Raw genomic sequence first — 16,959 nt, 5'->3', positions numbered from 1 at the left:
GTTCCCATCTTTACACCGTTTAAAGTGTATATGCAACGGGAATGCATATATATGTTTTATATACATATACATAAAAAAAAAGAGAACGAGAGATAGAGAGAAAAAGAGAGAGAGATATATATACGTGTATAAGTGTATGTACATACATACATACATATATATATATATATACATACACACGTACATACATATGATCGAAAATTTACGATAAGAAGAGTAAAGAAGTAAGAAGAAAAAGAAAGAAAAAAAAAGAAGAAAGGGAAAGAGAGAAATAAAGAGAGAGAGAGAGAGAGAGAGGAAAGGAAAAATTAGAAGAAGAAAAATAAAAAGAAAAAGAGAAAAAGAAAAAGCGTCACAGTATTATCGAAGATAAGAGTGAACGGAATCGAGAAAAATATTGAGAAAATCAACCAACGGAGACCCGGCTTCCCGTTTCTGGTGGTGCATCTTTTCTTTTCTTTTTCCATTTCCTTTTCCCTTGTTTTTTTTTTTTTTTTTTTTTTTTTCTTTTGTGTCCCTTGCTCCTTTCTTTTCTAACGGGGTGATTGGTCGGTTTGGTTGGTTAGTTAGTTTATCTGGTGCCGAAAAAATCCTACTACACCTACTTCCTAGGTTTTTTTGTCAATGACGTACCAGTGCTTGGAGAAGAAGAACACCGGTGGTCGTTGTCGGGAATTCGATGCTCTCGCATGTCGTCGTCCGGCAAAGTGAAATACAGATTCGTCGTTTACTTCATTTTTACTGGCTTAGAGCTGACTAGCATCGACGAAAGCGTGGACGTCGTCACACCGGAGGTAAACGTTCGATTATCATCTTTTTTCCTTATTACTTCTACTTTATTATTATTATTATTATTATTATTATTATTACTATTAGTATTATTATTGTTAGTACTATTTTTTTTCATCTTCTCTCTCTCTCTCTCTCTCTCTCTCTCTCTCTCATACTTCCATTTGTTCCTTTGTCTTTTTTCTTTCTATCTTTCTCTCTCTCTCTCTCTCTCTCTCTCTCTTCTTCTCTTTCTTATTCTCTTAAGCGCGGCAACATTTTTTTCTTTCTTTTATCTCTCTCTCTCTCTCTCTATCTCTTTCTGTCTCTGTCTTTCCTTCCCCTCTCTTTTTAAGTTCATCCATTTTCCCCTTTCGTTGTTTCTCTCTCTCTCTCTCTCTCTCTCTCTCTCTCTCTCTCTCTCTCTCTCTCTCTCTCTCTCTTTACTCACTCACTCACTCATTCTACGCAAGTGCCATGAACGAAGATGGTAATAATCTCCTTCACACTTTTCCTTTTTCATTCCTTTTTCTTTTTGTCCCTTATCATCATCTTCTTCTTCTTCTTCCCTTTCTTATTCTTATGGGTGGTCAAAAAGAAATGAATCTGACCTATCTCTGTCCTATCTCTTCTGTTCTACCTTCCTGTCCGTCCGTCCGTCCGTCCGTCTGTCTGCTGTCTGTCGATCTGTCTGTCTGTCCTTTTTTTTCTATCGTATGACATGCATACATATATATATATACATACATACATACGTATGTACATATATATATATATATAGGGATCCAGGAAAATTCGTGCAAGCTCGCATTAATATTGATCGGAGAGAGAAAAGGAAGTATAAAAGACGCGGGAGGGAGATGTCGAGAGAGAGAGAGAGAGAGAGAGATAGAAACTATTACGTAGATTTGTGTTCTGTCCTGTGCTGTGTGTGTATGTGGTACATGTGTTGTATCTCTGTATGTAAATGTGTGTGTGTACTGTTCGATTCTCTCCAACCGCCCCACAGAGAGAAAGAGAAAGAAAGAGAGAGAGAGAGAGAGAGAGAGAGAGATCTCAGGATCCGCCCTAATCCGATTTTCTCGTTGCTTGGAGAGAAGATGCTTGACGATGACGACGATGTCCGAGGACGATTGTCGCGTACATATACATATATATATATATATATATATATATATATATATATATATATATTATATCTTATGTGTGGTGTATCTATCTATGTATGTGCATATGTATATAATTCGTCGTTCGTCGACTTCTTTTTAAATAAAGAAAGACGAGAATAATCAAACTTGTATGTCATGTGTACGTATGTGTTTGTACGTACGTATATATATATGTATATGTATGTATGTATGTATGTGTGTGTGTAAGTAAATGTGTATGTATGTTACTCCCATGAGGATGATGTTCAACTACGTTCACCGCAAGGAATATGATTTACGATCGTCCGATAAACGTTTCTAATATCGGGGCCGATCCACTTGAGAACATGCATTTTGAGATTGCAGCTGTTGCTGTTGGTTCTACTGTTATTGCTAATGCTACTGTGTTAATGTTACTCCTACTATTGCTATTGCTATTGACGCTCTCTTACTATCACTGTCCTTCTCTTGCTCTTACGATCATACACGCGTAGGTTATATCAAAGTTGGAACGCATTCGACGCATCAGACTAGAACGATTATCTTTCTCTCTTTCTCTATCTCTCCTTCTCTCTCTCTCTCTCTTTCTCTCTCTCTTTTCCTCTCTGTGTTTTTCTCTCTCACTCTTTGTTTTTGACTTCATATTTTTCTTTCTCTGTTTCCCTCTCTCTCTCTCTCTCTCTCTCTCTCTCTCTCTCTCTCTCTGTGTGTTTTCTCTATCTATTTCTCTGTCTCTGTCTTTTCTATTCAACTCCATCTTTTTTTTCTTTCTCATTAGAAAGTTAAATATATTTTCTGTTATAACGTAAAAACATATAATTCGTATATACGTTTCTTTAAAATTATTGAACATACTATGGGAAATTATTGATCATTATAGGGAATATACTTTATAAAATTTAAATCCATCTTTAAGACGCATTTCGATCGAGTCCTTTGATTGGTCCATTTCCAATTGGTCCTTCGTTCGAAAAAGTTTCAACCAATGAGAGAGTTTCGCGATAACCGATATGTTATTGTTATTATTTTTTTTTTTTTTTTCGAATTTTATTATTTCGAATTTTATTTATTTAACAGTGCCATTCGGTGGACGTGTTTTGAAAAAGAGAAATTAATCGAGGAAGAGAGAGAGAGAGAGAGAGAGAGAGAGAGAGAGAGAGAGAGAGAGAGAGAGAGAGAAATAATCCTCTTAAATTTGATCAATTTTTAATTTAATTTAATATTTAATGTGTACGTGTATTTGTGTATATATATATATATATATATATATATATTCATATACATATACATATATGTATATGAATCGTCTTATACACTTTATTGTGATCCATCGCGTCAATGCTAGTAGTTGTTGCGTAAAGTTTGGGCAAACGGGCTCGCACGAAGAAGAAGCGTCGTTAATGGAGCTGAAAAGTGCGCCAATGAAGCTGTCAATTATATCGGACACCTTTTGTAATTAAATACGAAAGGCCACTCGCGACGACAAAGTTCTGCTATATACCGTGTATATATATATATATATATATATATATATATATACATATATATATATGTATATGTATATAATGACAGCAAGAAAGCGTGTAAGAATTCTTTGTAATCTAGGATATGTATTCTTTTTCTTCTTCTTCGTTTTAATTGAACACGTTATATTATCTATTTTAATTTCGTGGAATCATGGAATATTTATAACGAATCGAAAAAGTAACGACTACTACTACTACTACGTCGTAATAGAATGAAGATAGATATTTACGTGAGATACGTTAACCAATAGTATTGTTTACTTTATACCAAACTGTAAACAAAGAAGGGAAATAACATTAATACAAATTCGGTGAAAGATGATTCCTCAGGTGATTTCATTTTCTAAGATCTACAATTTTACGAAATAATTTTTTTTCTTTCTTTCTCTTTTTTTTTTTTTTTTTTTTTTTTTTTTTTTTTTTTTTTTTTTTTGTTATTTCTTTCGACTATTTTTATTCAATTTTTGTAGGTTATGTTTATTTTTTTTTTTTTTGCTAAGATTATTTTATTAACTATTATTATTTATTTTTTAGAGATTAATTAGTTTTAGAAAATTTATATATAGTATAATTCGCCGGGAAATTATGATTTTTTTTTTCTTTTTAGTTTGTTTATAACTTTCAAAGTAATAATATTTATGACGAAGCGTAAAAGGGTGAGAGATATTTATCTGAGAAAAGTTTGCCGCGATATTACGTACTAATGTTATATTTATAATTCTTAATGTAGTATTTATGATGAGGTATAAAAAAGAAAGAGAGAAAATTAACGCAGGAAAAGTTTGTCAGAATATTACAGTGCAATTTTATATTTATAATTTTCAAAGTGATATTTATGGTCAAGTATAAAAAGAAAAAAAAAAAAAAAAAAGAAAGAAAGACGAAGGAAGAAGCAAAAACTTATATACGAGGAAAGTTGTACAAAGGTATTTAATCTATTTACAAATTTTAACATAGCATTTACTAAATCGATGCTGAAGTATGAAAATGTATATATATATATATATATAAGTAAAAAATCAAACATAAGACAATATTCCTGATAGCAATTTTACTTCACATTATTTCTTAGAATCATCCTAAGGATTTACAAATAGAAATGTCGTCAGACGACATTCTTAAATGCTAAATCCCGATTAATCCTGTGATTTAATGAAAAACGAGATAGATAATCCTTACGAATTGCATTAAGAGAAAGAGTGGAAGGATAAATTAAAAATTGCAAAATTTAAAAGGAATGAAAAAGAATTTACATACGAATGTAATATTAACGAAGAGGATGAAAAAAAAATATATATATATATAGAATAGAACATAAAAATCAATATTTAATCAAGCAGGTACTAAAAATATATATCAGAAATATTTTGCTTGTTGATTCATTAGGAAATATTAGTATAAGTAATATACACACACAAACGCGCGCGCGCGCGTGTATATATATATTAATGAAAAATGCAAATCTATTGAATAATTAAATGATATTATTCTTAGTAAACGATATGAATGAAGGACAGAAGGAAGAGAAAAGGAAAACAAATCTTTTGTTGTTATTATTACTATTATTATTATTATCGTTATGATATATATTATACTTGAATAGGAATCTTCCTAGTGGATCTATATATGTATCGTATAAATAAAAATAATGCGTGAGAGGAGATCCTTCTTCAACTGACCCTACCGTATCAGCCGGTAGCACTTGGTATCGTTAAATCACGATGATTACCGCATTGGGTTTCATTACTCGGAAGTAGGCAGTTCTCGTTTCAGGGACTTTTGTACGTAGATAAAACTCTATTCGTTCAGAAAGAGACAAAGAGAGAGAGAGAGAGAGAGAGAGAGAGAGAGAGAGAGAGAGAGAGAGAGAGAGAGAGAGAGAGAGAGAGAGAGAGAAATAGAAATAGAAATAGAGACAGATAGACAGAATAAGATGGACAAACAAAAAAGAAAGAGAGAGGGGGAGGGAGAAGATAAACAGATAGATAAACAAAAAAGAGAGAAACAGGTGGATATTTTTGTCTTCTATTATTTCTTTCAATCTTTTTTTCTTTCAATGTTCACTTATCTCGTTTGTTTGGAAAACAAGGAAAAATGAAAAAAAAAAAAAAAAAAAAAAAAGAAAGGAAACTTCGATCAGTATAGAGATTACATTTTCATAACTGTTTTCAATTGTTATAAAATCTAGGTAGTGTAATAACATAACAGGTAGCTAACCTATAACCAGGGGGTATGTTTATCTAATCAACGTTCGATAAATGTTCGAAGCGGATTAAACCTCTTTGTTGTTCTATCTATCTCTCTCTTTCTCTCTCTCTCTCTCTCTCTCTCTCCCTCTATCAGATTTAAATTCAGATGCCTTCGCGATATCTTTCAAAATCACTTTCGTAGGTCATCTTGATTATAATTATAATGATGATTTTTTTTGTTCTTTCTTCTCCGTTCCCGTTTCTCTCTCTCTCTCTCTATCTCTCTCTCTCTCTCTCTCTCTCTCTTTATTATTTAACATTTTGTAATTTTTTGTAATTTTTGATTATTATTAATTTGAGAATATTCGAAGGAACATTTATTTTACAACGAAAACGAATTAATTTTCTTTACGTTTTTTTTCTTTTTCGTGATTTTCTTTTTTTTTTTTTTTTTTTTTTTTTTTAAATCATGGCGTAGATAACAAAAACAAAAAAAAAGATGTCTTCTCTTCTCTTCTCTTCTCTTCTATTCTATATTCTTCCCTTTATTGTATCTCGTGAATTATTTTTACGCCGAACCATTGACTTCGGTTCGCTTATCCCCCATTTTCGCGTAGGCGACATGGTTTCTGATTGACCTTAGACATTTGCCTCCACTTTATATAATGAATCTAGCTAACACTCATTTCTGCATAATTTTAAACAACTTGGAAAATCGTCTTCATTCCTCACATGGCAGCATGTATATATATATATATATATATATATATATATATAAAGCCATTGATCATGATTATGTTTCTTCGTAGTTTGTGCCGCATATTATTGGTCTTTTTTTTTCCTATTTTTTTTCTTTTTTGTTTCCTTTCATTATTTTTTTTTTTTTTATTTTCGTTTTTGATCCCTCTCCCTTTTTTTTCTTTTTTTTCTCTTCCCCTCTCTCTCTTTTTTTCTTCTTTCTTTCTTTTTTTTTTTTTTTTTTTTTTTTTATTTAACAATCGTGTATCTTTCTTTCATAATTTATAAATAACAAATTCGTCTTAATGTTTTATAAGTTTACGTACGATTAACATAATAATAATAACAATTAATCTCGACAAAGAAGATGATCCGTATTGATAAACAGAGAAAATTATATTTTATCGTTGTTATCAATGGGAGTATTATAATAATATTTTTATTAACGCCCAAACTGTCGTCGGATTTGTATTAACGAGGCAAATCGAATGTGCGTTATAGTAACTTCCTATCCGCATGTATTATTCAAAACAGTTCTAATTAGAATTCACAATAATATATAACAATGTTCGACGTATAAATAGTATTTCATTATGATTATAATATCATTATATACATTATAAATTACAAAACATTTTCAAAAGATAAAAAAAAAAAAAAAAGCTTCGACCAACTAACGCAAAAAAACTCAAATTCCAATCGGAATCAATAATAGATAATCAATAAGGATATTGAAAATGAATCAGTGAAACTACATATTTTTTAAACGATTGTAAACTTTTTTTTTTTTTTTTTTTTTTTTTGTAAAAAGAACGTTCTGTCGAAATATCATTAAGAAAAATCATTAGATAAAAAAAAACAGAAAGAAGTTCTATTAGCTAGTGAAGATTATTAACAATTAACTAATACAGATCGTGTATAGATCATTTGTGTAGATCATATGTGTAGATCATATGTGTAGATCATATGTGTAGATAATCTAAAATCATGTATGACGGTGAAACAAACGATGGGTCATCGTATTCGATATTACGAGAGAGAAAGAGAGGGGGAGAGAAAGAGAGAGAGAGAGAGAGAGAGAAAGAGAGAAAGAGAGAAAGAGAGAAACGAGTTCGTTTGAACAGCTGAGACATGTAATGCGGATGCACATCTCGCTGCTGTTTATGCGAATAGTATTGAACCATCTGTTTGGTATACTGCTAATAAGAGAATCCATCAGGATATGTTTATTGCGACTTAACTTTACTCCGGAAACGTTGCCCGCTGGAAGACAACTTGTTTTTGACTTAAGAATTTCAAATATGCGAAATATATTCTACTTCTTTTTTTAGACAGTACTTCACTTTCTTTTTTTCTTTTTTTTTTCTTGTTTTTTTTCTCTCTTCCTTTTCAAGTTGATTTATACGCAGCAGAATTTTTATAAATTCTTTAATAAGATATTTTCTTTTTGCACATCACAGTAATCGGTAATCTTATTCAGTCGTTTAGATGTCAGCTTAATCATCCTCATCCTCATCCTCATCATAAATAATCCTTCATTTGACTTATTTAAAATTAAAAAAAAAAAAAAAAAAATTATGTCATGTTGTATTAAATTATAATTGGATCAGTATAATTTATAATAATTACTTAATAATTACTATCAGTAACTTATATTATATTAACTTATAGTAAATTATATTATTGATATAATTTATATTAATATTGTATTTATACTATTAAAGACGTATAATATTAGAGATTATGATTTAAATCAATATTACATATTATACTCTTACATTGTTAGGAATTTATACGTATGTATAAATATTAAGTATGAAGTATATAACATATATTAATATCATTTATATTATTAGAAAGAAACTTATACTGATATAAAGATTATACAAATATAACTATGCTATGCTAAGTACAAATCATATTTAATAAACATAAATTTTCATATATAAATGAACAATCAAAATTATCTAACAAAAAAGAAAAGTGAAATATTTGTACTTACATATTACTTATTTCATAATTTCATATTCACCTCTAGATTTCATGAAAGCTATATATATATATATATATATATATATATATATATATATATATATATATATTTATATATATATATTTAATATATTTAATATATATATATATATATATATATTTAATATATGTAAACAGATTTATTCAAAACAGCTTACAGAAAATGAAATAAAAGAAAAAAAAAAAAAATATAAATAGATGGATTTGAATAAACGGCATAAATAATTTGACTTTAAAAATGTTTAAATTTAAATCAGAAAACAGTAAATTTTGTTGATCGATTAAAACCAAAAAGAAAAAAAGAAAAAAAAAAGAAACAATAATGGACTTGTATAAATCAAAGATCTTGTAAAAAATTTCAATTGAAATAAGAATCTTTGTTCATGAGAGATCTCTTGAAAACAGGATTGATATCATCCTCCTCAATCTAATCAATGATACCTTATACAGTTCATTTGTGATCATTGAAATTTCAATATTCAATTCTGAATAACCAAGCTGAACCGCAAATGGACAATGTGTCGTATCTTTGCGAGGCCCGAGTAACTCGTCCGAAGATAAAATTAGCATCGGAGCTGTGTTCGAGTAGGACGCGTGCCTGGAACATATGCCTGAATGGGGTCACCGATACAACAAGTACGACGATGTACAGGGGAAAAAAAAAAAAGAAAAAAGAAAAAGAAAAAAAAAGAACAACAAGACATCTTATTCTCTAATAAAAAAATTTCAATGGGAAGAAGGAAAAAAAACAAAAAAAAAAAAAAAAAAAAGAAGAAGACAGATTTTTCTATTTCAAACGTCGGCCGGCTCTAACTCTCAAACAAAATCATTTTGCCTTAATAATGAGACATAGGGGAAGAATTGATGATAGTCATTTCTATAATTCTTCGGTGATCCAACAAACAATTAAGATTCTCTTAATCGTATAGTCTCTAAACAATCCTAAATTATAATTATCATTCTCCATGACATTTTATCTGACATTATTATACGGATTCCCTTTTTCTTAAGTTTAACATAGACACGTTGATTGATTTGAATTGAACATGATGATGATGATGATGATGATGATGATGATGATGATGATCATGATTATGATGATGATTATGATGATGATGAAGATGAGGATGAGGATGAGGATGAAGATGAGGATCAGGATGAAGATGAGGATGATTAAGCAGACATCTACATGACTGAATGAGATTACCGATTACTATGATGTGCAAAAAAGAAAAATATCTTATTTTAATATGACGTTTTAATTAATTGAAGAAAAAAGAGGATGAAGATGAAGATAAAGGAGAATTTGATTTTTCTAATGTATTATATCTGTTTAATACTTAAAAATAAAGTCATTTTGTCTAATAAGACAGGAATAAAGTATTGACGATCATCATTTAGCGATCAAACGAACGATTAAGACTTTAACTACAGCCTGTAAATAATCCTGACTCATAATTTATTATTTATCGTTTTCCATGACGTTTGTTCGATATTATTATGCGGATTTCGCATTATTTTTAAATTTAACACAAACATGTTGATTCGAATTAACGACGGCACCGGCGATGACGATAATGATGATGTTGATAATGGTAATGTGATGATGGTGATAATGGTGGTGGTGGTGATGATGATGATGATGATGATAATGATGGTGATGATGATGATGATGATGATGAGGATGATGATTAAGTATATAACGATGTTGATCTTATCATTCTCTTTCTCTATCGTAAAATACATTTATTATCTTCAGATCACTACACATTATTTTCTTAAGAGTCATTGGTTAATAGATTGATACTTGGTATTCGTGTTGATAACTAATACATATATAAATCTAAGAAATTGATAATTTCAATCCATGTTTTTCTTCATGAAATGAATACTTTGTAAGATATATATATCAAAATTTATATAGAAAGAGAGAGCGAGAAAGAGAGAGAGAGAGCGAGAAAGAGAGAGAGAGAGAGAGAGAGAGAGAGAGAGAGAGAGAGAGAGAGCAGAAAAAATCTATAGTGTTTGGTCGAACATTGAAAAATAATTGAATCGATAATTGTGAAAGTCCAAAATTTAACAAAATAAAATTAGTTTATTGCATAGTTCGTCTAATTAGATCACTGTTATATGAATTGCGCAATCAATAAATCTCCCTCCCCCACTTATTTATTATCTCACACTTTCATAAATATCTGCTCAATTATGACGCATGATTATCTTCTCACTAATTTATTTATTTATTTATTTATTGATTTATTGATTTATTGATTTATCGATTGATTGATTTATTTATTTATTTATTTTTTTTTTTTTTTTTTATTTTTCTCTTCTTCTTTTTTTCTTTTAGATGAAAATTGAAACGTCCCAGGATTTGACATAAAGGATAGGATTTCCTTAGAAGGGGAATGTTGTTTATTGAAAATATGGGAAATCTTCTGCCGTAGTGGCAGGTGTGATGTTGGTCACGCAGACTCCCTCCTCGATGGACAATCCACCGAATATGTTATCGGTGCTCGAGGGGGAGGCGCAAAACGACGTGGATGACATATTCCCACCGCATGTCGATACAACGAACATCGTAATACAACCAGAATCGCCAACAAGTAAGAAGCAACCATTGAAGACTTTCAAAGAGGTCAATGCACTTTTACAAACAGGCAGGAAGAGGGAAGTAAAGTTAATAATTAGGGAGAATGCTTGGCCTTTAAACAATGGTATTAGGGCACAACTTTGGCCGGCTCTTTGCAATCAGTATGCGCATGGAAAGAATATGCTTGATGGATTTTATTGGGACATGGTGAATCAAGTCTTTGGAACTACAGGTTTGTATTTTGGTAACAAAAATTTCTGTAATGTATATTCTCGATTAAAAGGAAGTTGCTATTGAGTTGTAACATAAATAAAGTCCGATTGCAAATATAAACCACACATGTTCTAATTCTAAGAATAAAATTATTTGATATAAACAAACTTATTTTTATATGTTACGATTCAATATACATATCCCTGGCTATAACTTATTTTCGTTTCTTATATAATTTCAATCTTTCTTTCTGTCTTTCTTTCTTTCTTTTTTCTCTCTCTTTCTCTCTCTCTTTTTTTTTTTTTTTGTTTTTTTTTTAATTCTTCCATTTCTTTTTACAGAGTTACCTGAAAAATCAATCATGTTGCCGCCATTCGTCGATAGCACGCATTGTCTATCGTATAATTTAACGAGAAAAGGTAGAAGCGTCGCTGATAGAGTTGTTTCTGTTCTTGGATACGCTTGTCCTGATATTACTTATAGTCCATCGTTGTATCCTATTACTGCCCTTCTATTACACTTTATGCCAGGTTTAAATTGTCTTTTCATATATATAGATATATATATATACATATATATTTTAAAATCTCTTCGTCTACGTTTAATTATAAATTAATTGTTTAATATATACGTTTTGTTTTATTTCTTTTATATAGAAGAAGAATGTTATCACTGTATGGCCAGTTTAGTAGCTGTAAAAGAAAAAATGTTTATTACACAAACGAAACTTCTCTATGAAGTTACATGGAAAACTGTAGAGCAAATAACTAAGAAACATGTGGTAAGTGAAATATAATATATATTAATAATTATAATGTAATGTGATATAAATTTATTATGATCGTTTATCTTGAAATTTTTATATTTATAAGAAATCAGCAGCAGTACATTTAACAAGGCATTGTTCTGTCTCAAGAGCAGAAAGGATTTATATGGATTGGATATGGTGGATCCTTCAACTTCTTCCATTTCAACATCTTGTTAGAGTAATAGATTGCTTTTTACACGAGGGCATTAAGGTGAAAAATAATTTTTTTATAATGTCATACCAATGAATACGGTCAATATGCATATTTATCTCATGATGCGTGTTTTGGGAACAGTATATAAAACCTTCTTAGTATTTTCTCTCACATTAGTAAGATTTTATGGCTTTGATCCAGATGGTAGATAAAGATGAAATAAATGATATGTATATATTCTAGTAGCGTGAATGTTAAATTTGACGATTGACTTGGTGCCAACAGGAAACCGCCCCAAGAACATTTTTGTGTACTGACTAAATCATCTTTAAGATTTTACATTTATAATTATACGTTATATATTGATAAAAATTTCTTACTTATAAATATATATATATATATATATATATATATATATATATATATATATATATATGTGCATTTAAAAAAGAAAAAAAAATTTCCAAAGAAATACTTACATATTTTTAAATCCTATTAATATTAAAATATTTTCCTTAAGACATTTTACAAATTTTATTTTTCATTTTTGTCTTCAGGTTTTTTATCGAGTAGCTATGGCAATTGTTTTGCTATTCTACAAATATTCGTCGTCACAAAATTCAGAATGGATGGTTGAAATAACTAAAAATGGTGTGGATGCTGCACTATCAAAGTTTTGCAGACAGATACCTGTAAGTAAATAAATAAATATTATTTTTGTTATATCTTTTGCCACAAGTTATATTATAAAATTCTCTTGATATTTAATAAGCGCTCTTGTTATAGAAATTTAATTTTAATGATTTAATTAACAGGTAACACCGGCAAAATTTTTACGAACTGCATTTGGAATTCGTGGACTTAGTTCGGCATACATATCACGAGTATTTCTGCGTACAGAAATGGCTTTGAAAAGTAAAAGCTTAATAACTGGGTCCAAATCATTAACAAGATCTCGATCAACGGATAATCTACCTACAAGTCAATCTCAAGTCAACATCCAAATGATGTCACATACATTGACAATAAGAGAAGTATGTTACATACATGTTACTTAATTATTCTCATTTGGGATGAATCCAAATGTGTATGCAAAATAATGCAGCGTGGATCACGTGGAATCAAGAAAATAGTAGATTATTATACATATTACTTCTATGTGTTTGTGTTCGTGAAAGCTTTAGTAACAACATTATATTCCATTATATATTGCAAGTACACTTAATTAATGAACGCTATACCTTATTTTCGTATATCGATATCTCTCACACTCTTAGTTTAACATATAATACAAATGTATCCTATTGAATATCTATTATCAAATTGGACAATTTTTCAGATGCGAGCGAAAAAAAAAAAAGAAAGAAAAAAGAAAACAAAATTTAGTTCGTCTTGTGTCCACCTAAGCATGCATAACTTTACGCATTGGTATTTTATTTAATTATTATTATTATTTTTTTTTTTTTTTTTGGCTTTTTTTTCTGATTGAAGTAGTAAGTATATTATTATAACAACAACAATTTCTTTCTATGTCAATGGTTATTTCCCAATGGATTAAAGTTTTTACAAGTTGATATATATATATATATATTTGTACATAGAGGGGATAATATTTTGAAAAATAATTTCAATAGGGTTTGATCCGTGGAATATGCACAAATCTTTCAATGATTAAATTTGTTTTCAGAAAGAGTGCGAAGACACGTACAAAGACAGGGTATCGTATAATTATCTTTTTGGGAAATGTGTTGTTAGTTTCATGTGTTCTACGCTCTGTTCCTGAACTATTACCTATTATAATCATACTCACTCATTGTTCCACTCATTGTGCTAGCTTCTCCGCCATTATCCACTCACAGCTACTACTTTTTTGAAAAGATTAATACGATCATTAATATGAAGTCACAAGCAATAATTACAAGATACAATACTTACAAAATACATTTATGAATATCACTGATAATCAGTGAATTCTTTCCATATAATACATATTGTCGAAATAGGTGATGTATTTATGGATACATTTTTTCGCTCTTATTCTTCTTAACAATGTTATCTTCTCAAGGTGTAGATAGTGCCTTTTAGCCCATCCATGTGTGCTTGCTATTGCCTGATACAAAACTCGATTGACTTCAGGTGACATTAAATCACATTCTAAAGGTCCAAATTCTTTTCATTATACAGAGAATGTAATACATTTTATGGAGCCCTATGATGTGGTCACAATTAGTGTTTAATGCAAATGGAAATTGACTAAGTACTTGACACACATTGCTCATACTTTCTCTTCGTTCTAAGATATATATATATATACATATATATATATATATATATATATATATATATATACATATATATATATTACATATTCTACTAGTAATATATTGATTATTTCTTGCTACATTTATTTTTGAGGTTAGACATTTATCTTCTGTGGCAAATACCCATTGTTATTATGCTACTGTATATTTAACTTGAATAATTTGAAAATATTATTGGCTGTTGTTGCTCATATGTTGCGTACATACAGTGGTTTATCCACCAAACATTTATGCACACGCACACTGGCACACAAAATTGAGTCGAAGGTATACACTAATGTAACTGACGACTCTGTGTTGCTTTGTGTCATGCTGCGTTACTGGAATGATGGATTTAATGGTGATGGGTATAGGGTGCTCACAGTCCTGGACCCAGAGCTCTCTCAATGGGTGTTTATCCCATACAAAACATATGCTCCCAGATTCTTGACATGCCTGATGTAAGTATTCCTGTACGTCTGCTCTCGTAAAAGCAAATTCTGGAAAGGCAGAGCGCTTTCGTAGATCGTTCGTCGATTCTCTGTGGCATGATTTCGGTATGTCGTTATTGATGTATACATTGTTGCCTTACAATATAGATCAACGTATGGATCAATCACAAATTGGCAATTATGGATACTTTGATATGATGTATTATTAATTAAGCTTATTTATATACATATATATATATATGTATATATATATATGTATATATATATATATATATATATATATGTAATATATATAATATATACACAATTATGCTATATATTTATTAGGTATCATGTACTATTATATTTTTGATTTACATTCATGATGTAAAAAATGAGAGTTATATAATTAATTATTTGTACTAGCATTTTTTATTATTATTATACTTTTATAGTTGTTATCGTTTTTATATACGTAATCGCATTATTCTTATTTTTTAATAGCATTTTTATTCTTTGCCTATGTCGGAGTTATAAAATGTAGACTTCCACATTTATCTGATATGTTTAAAAATGTGTCCACATCAATTTTTCAGTTTGCAGTATATTTCTTCCATGAGTCTGCAATACATTCTACCATCAACAGACATAAATTTCTTTCGCTCTTCTTCAGAATGTCACTGTGCATTTAGTAAACTTCATGTAGGTTTGACTAGTATACCTAGATCATATGCATGTGAAAAAAAAAAAAAGATCTTGCATTCACATAACCTTGATATCTCTTTATAATCTAAACATTTCATATTAAATTGTAACAATCATGCCGATCTATGATTGACTAAATATTGTCCTGTTTTATGCACATTATACATACATAGGTTGTTTTTATTTAGTGTGAGTATTAAATTTTTAATTGCAGAACACACATTCTCCCTTGGCTTTTTTTTACAATTGAGATTGAAATTATTTTATTTGAAATAATTATTGCAAACATTTCTTACTGATTCTAAATATTTATAATACTTTCTAGTTATATTTTCTGGGAAAAAAAAAGAAATAGTATTAAAACTTTTTCTTTAAAAAAAAAAGAAAAATTAAAAAAAAAATTAAAAAAGAAATTAAAAAAAAAAACGTTTATAAATAAAAAAATTTGCATCGAAAAAGTTGATTAGAATTAAGAATAAGTAAGATTTTTTTCGATTGAGTGCATGATCTGTTGCTGTTGTGATTTACTTTGCTTTTTGAAATTTAAATAAATTGCTCAAAATGATTAATGTTTGCATATTTACAAAAAAAAAAAAAAAAAAAAAAAAAAAGAAAAAAAAAAGAAAAAAAATTGCACTTTACCATTCAATAGATTTATATATTAATTCCATTTATTTATTTCTTTTTCATACAGTTATTCACCTTGTGGTCATGGCTACCCATGAGAATAACCATGTACCAACCAATTTTGCTGTACACTACAGAAGAACACGGATGTTCTTTGACAACATTTTATGTACGCGTTGAACAACACGAACCAACTCTTTTAATGATAAAGACATGTAACAACGAGGTAAGTCCATAGTTTGCATTATTCAACAATTAATTGATCAATTAATTTTGTAATATTACAGAAATTGAAATATTAAAATTTTCTTTTCCAAGGTTTTTGGAGCATATTGCTCTACAAGATGGTGCGAACGTAATTTAAAAGATGATAAAGGTCAAAGACAGGCGTATTTTGGTACAGGAGAAACATTCCTGTTTAGTTTGTATCCAGAAAGAGCCAAATATCCATGGGTAGGTATGGATTCTTCACACAATGATTCTAGAGTACATCATTCGGCTGAATTATTTATGGCGGCTGATTCAAAAATGATAACAATTGGTGGAGGGTAAGTTTAAGTTTACTTTATTAATTTTATATATTTTTTTCATTTTTTTTTTTTTATTGCAAACTTATAATTAATAGAAAAAAGATTTATACATACATACATATATGCATATATTAATAAATATATTAATAAAAATAATATATATATATATATAAATATTAATATAAATATAATGTTAAT

The 16,959-nt window shown here is 29.3% G+C and overlaps 1 protein-coding gene across 7 annotated transcripts in view; it reads left to right on the top strand.

The window, feature by feature from the left end:
* The first annotated feature begins 224 nt into the window (after positions 1-224).
* Positions 225-16,959, top strand: part of LOC124430307 (GTPase-activating protein skywalker) — a 17,385-nt gene continuing 650 nt past the window's right edge. Inside the window, exons 1-12 of one of the 7 annotated variants that reach the window (XM_046976655.1) lie at positions 225-438; positions 613-794; positions 10,751-11,225; positions 11,548-11,736; positions 11,863-11,987; positions 12,079-12,225; positions 12,726-12,860; positions 12,984-13,202; positions 13,856-13,885; positions 14,843-14,929; positions 16,299-16,457; positions 16,550-16,779. In XM_046976655.1, the coding sequence (XP_046832611.1) occupies positions 10,859-11,225; positions 11,548-11,736; positions 11,863-11,987; positions 12,079-12,225; positions 12,726-12,860; positions 12,984-13,202; positions 13,856-13,885; positions 14,843-14,929; positions 16,299-16,457; positions 16,550-16,779 (1,688 nt within the window). In that variant the 5' untranslated portion in view covers positions 225-438; positions 613-794; positions 10,751-10,858. Of the gene's footprint in view, positions 795-10,750; positions 11,226-11,547; positions 11,737-11,862; positions 11,988-12,078; positions 12,226-12,725; positions 12,861-12,983; positions 13,203-13,855; positions 13,886-14,842; positions 14,930-16,298; positions 16,458-16,549; positions 16,780-16,959 lie in introns of all 7 variants that reach the window. The other 6 variants (XM_046976653.1, XM_046976656.1, XM_046976654.1 and 3 more) reach the window with 6 other exon arrangements.

Source organism: Vespa crabro, chromosome 18 (assembly GCF_910589235.1).
Source record: "Vespa crabro chromosome 18, iyVesCrab1.2, whole genome shotgun sequence".
In the NCBI taxonomy this organism is placed as follows: domain Eukaryota; kingdom Metazoa; phylum Arthropoda; class Insecta; order Hymenoptera; family Vespidae; genus Vespa; species Vespa crabro.
This window is presented reverse-complemented; position numbering and strand designations above follow the sequence as displayed.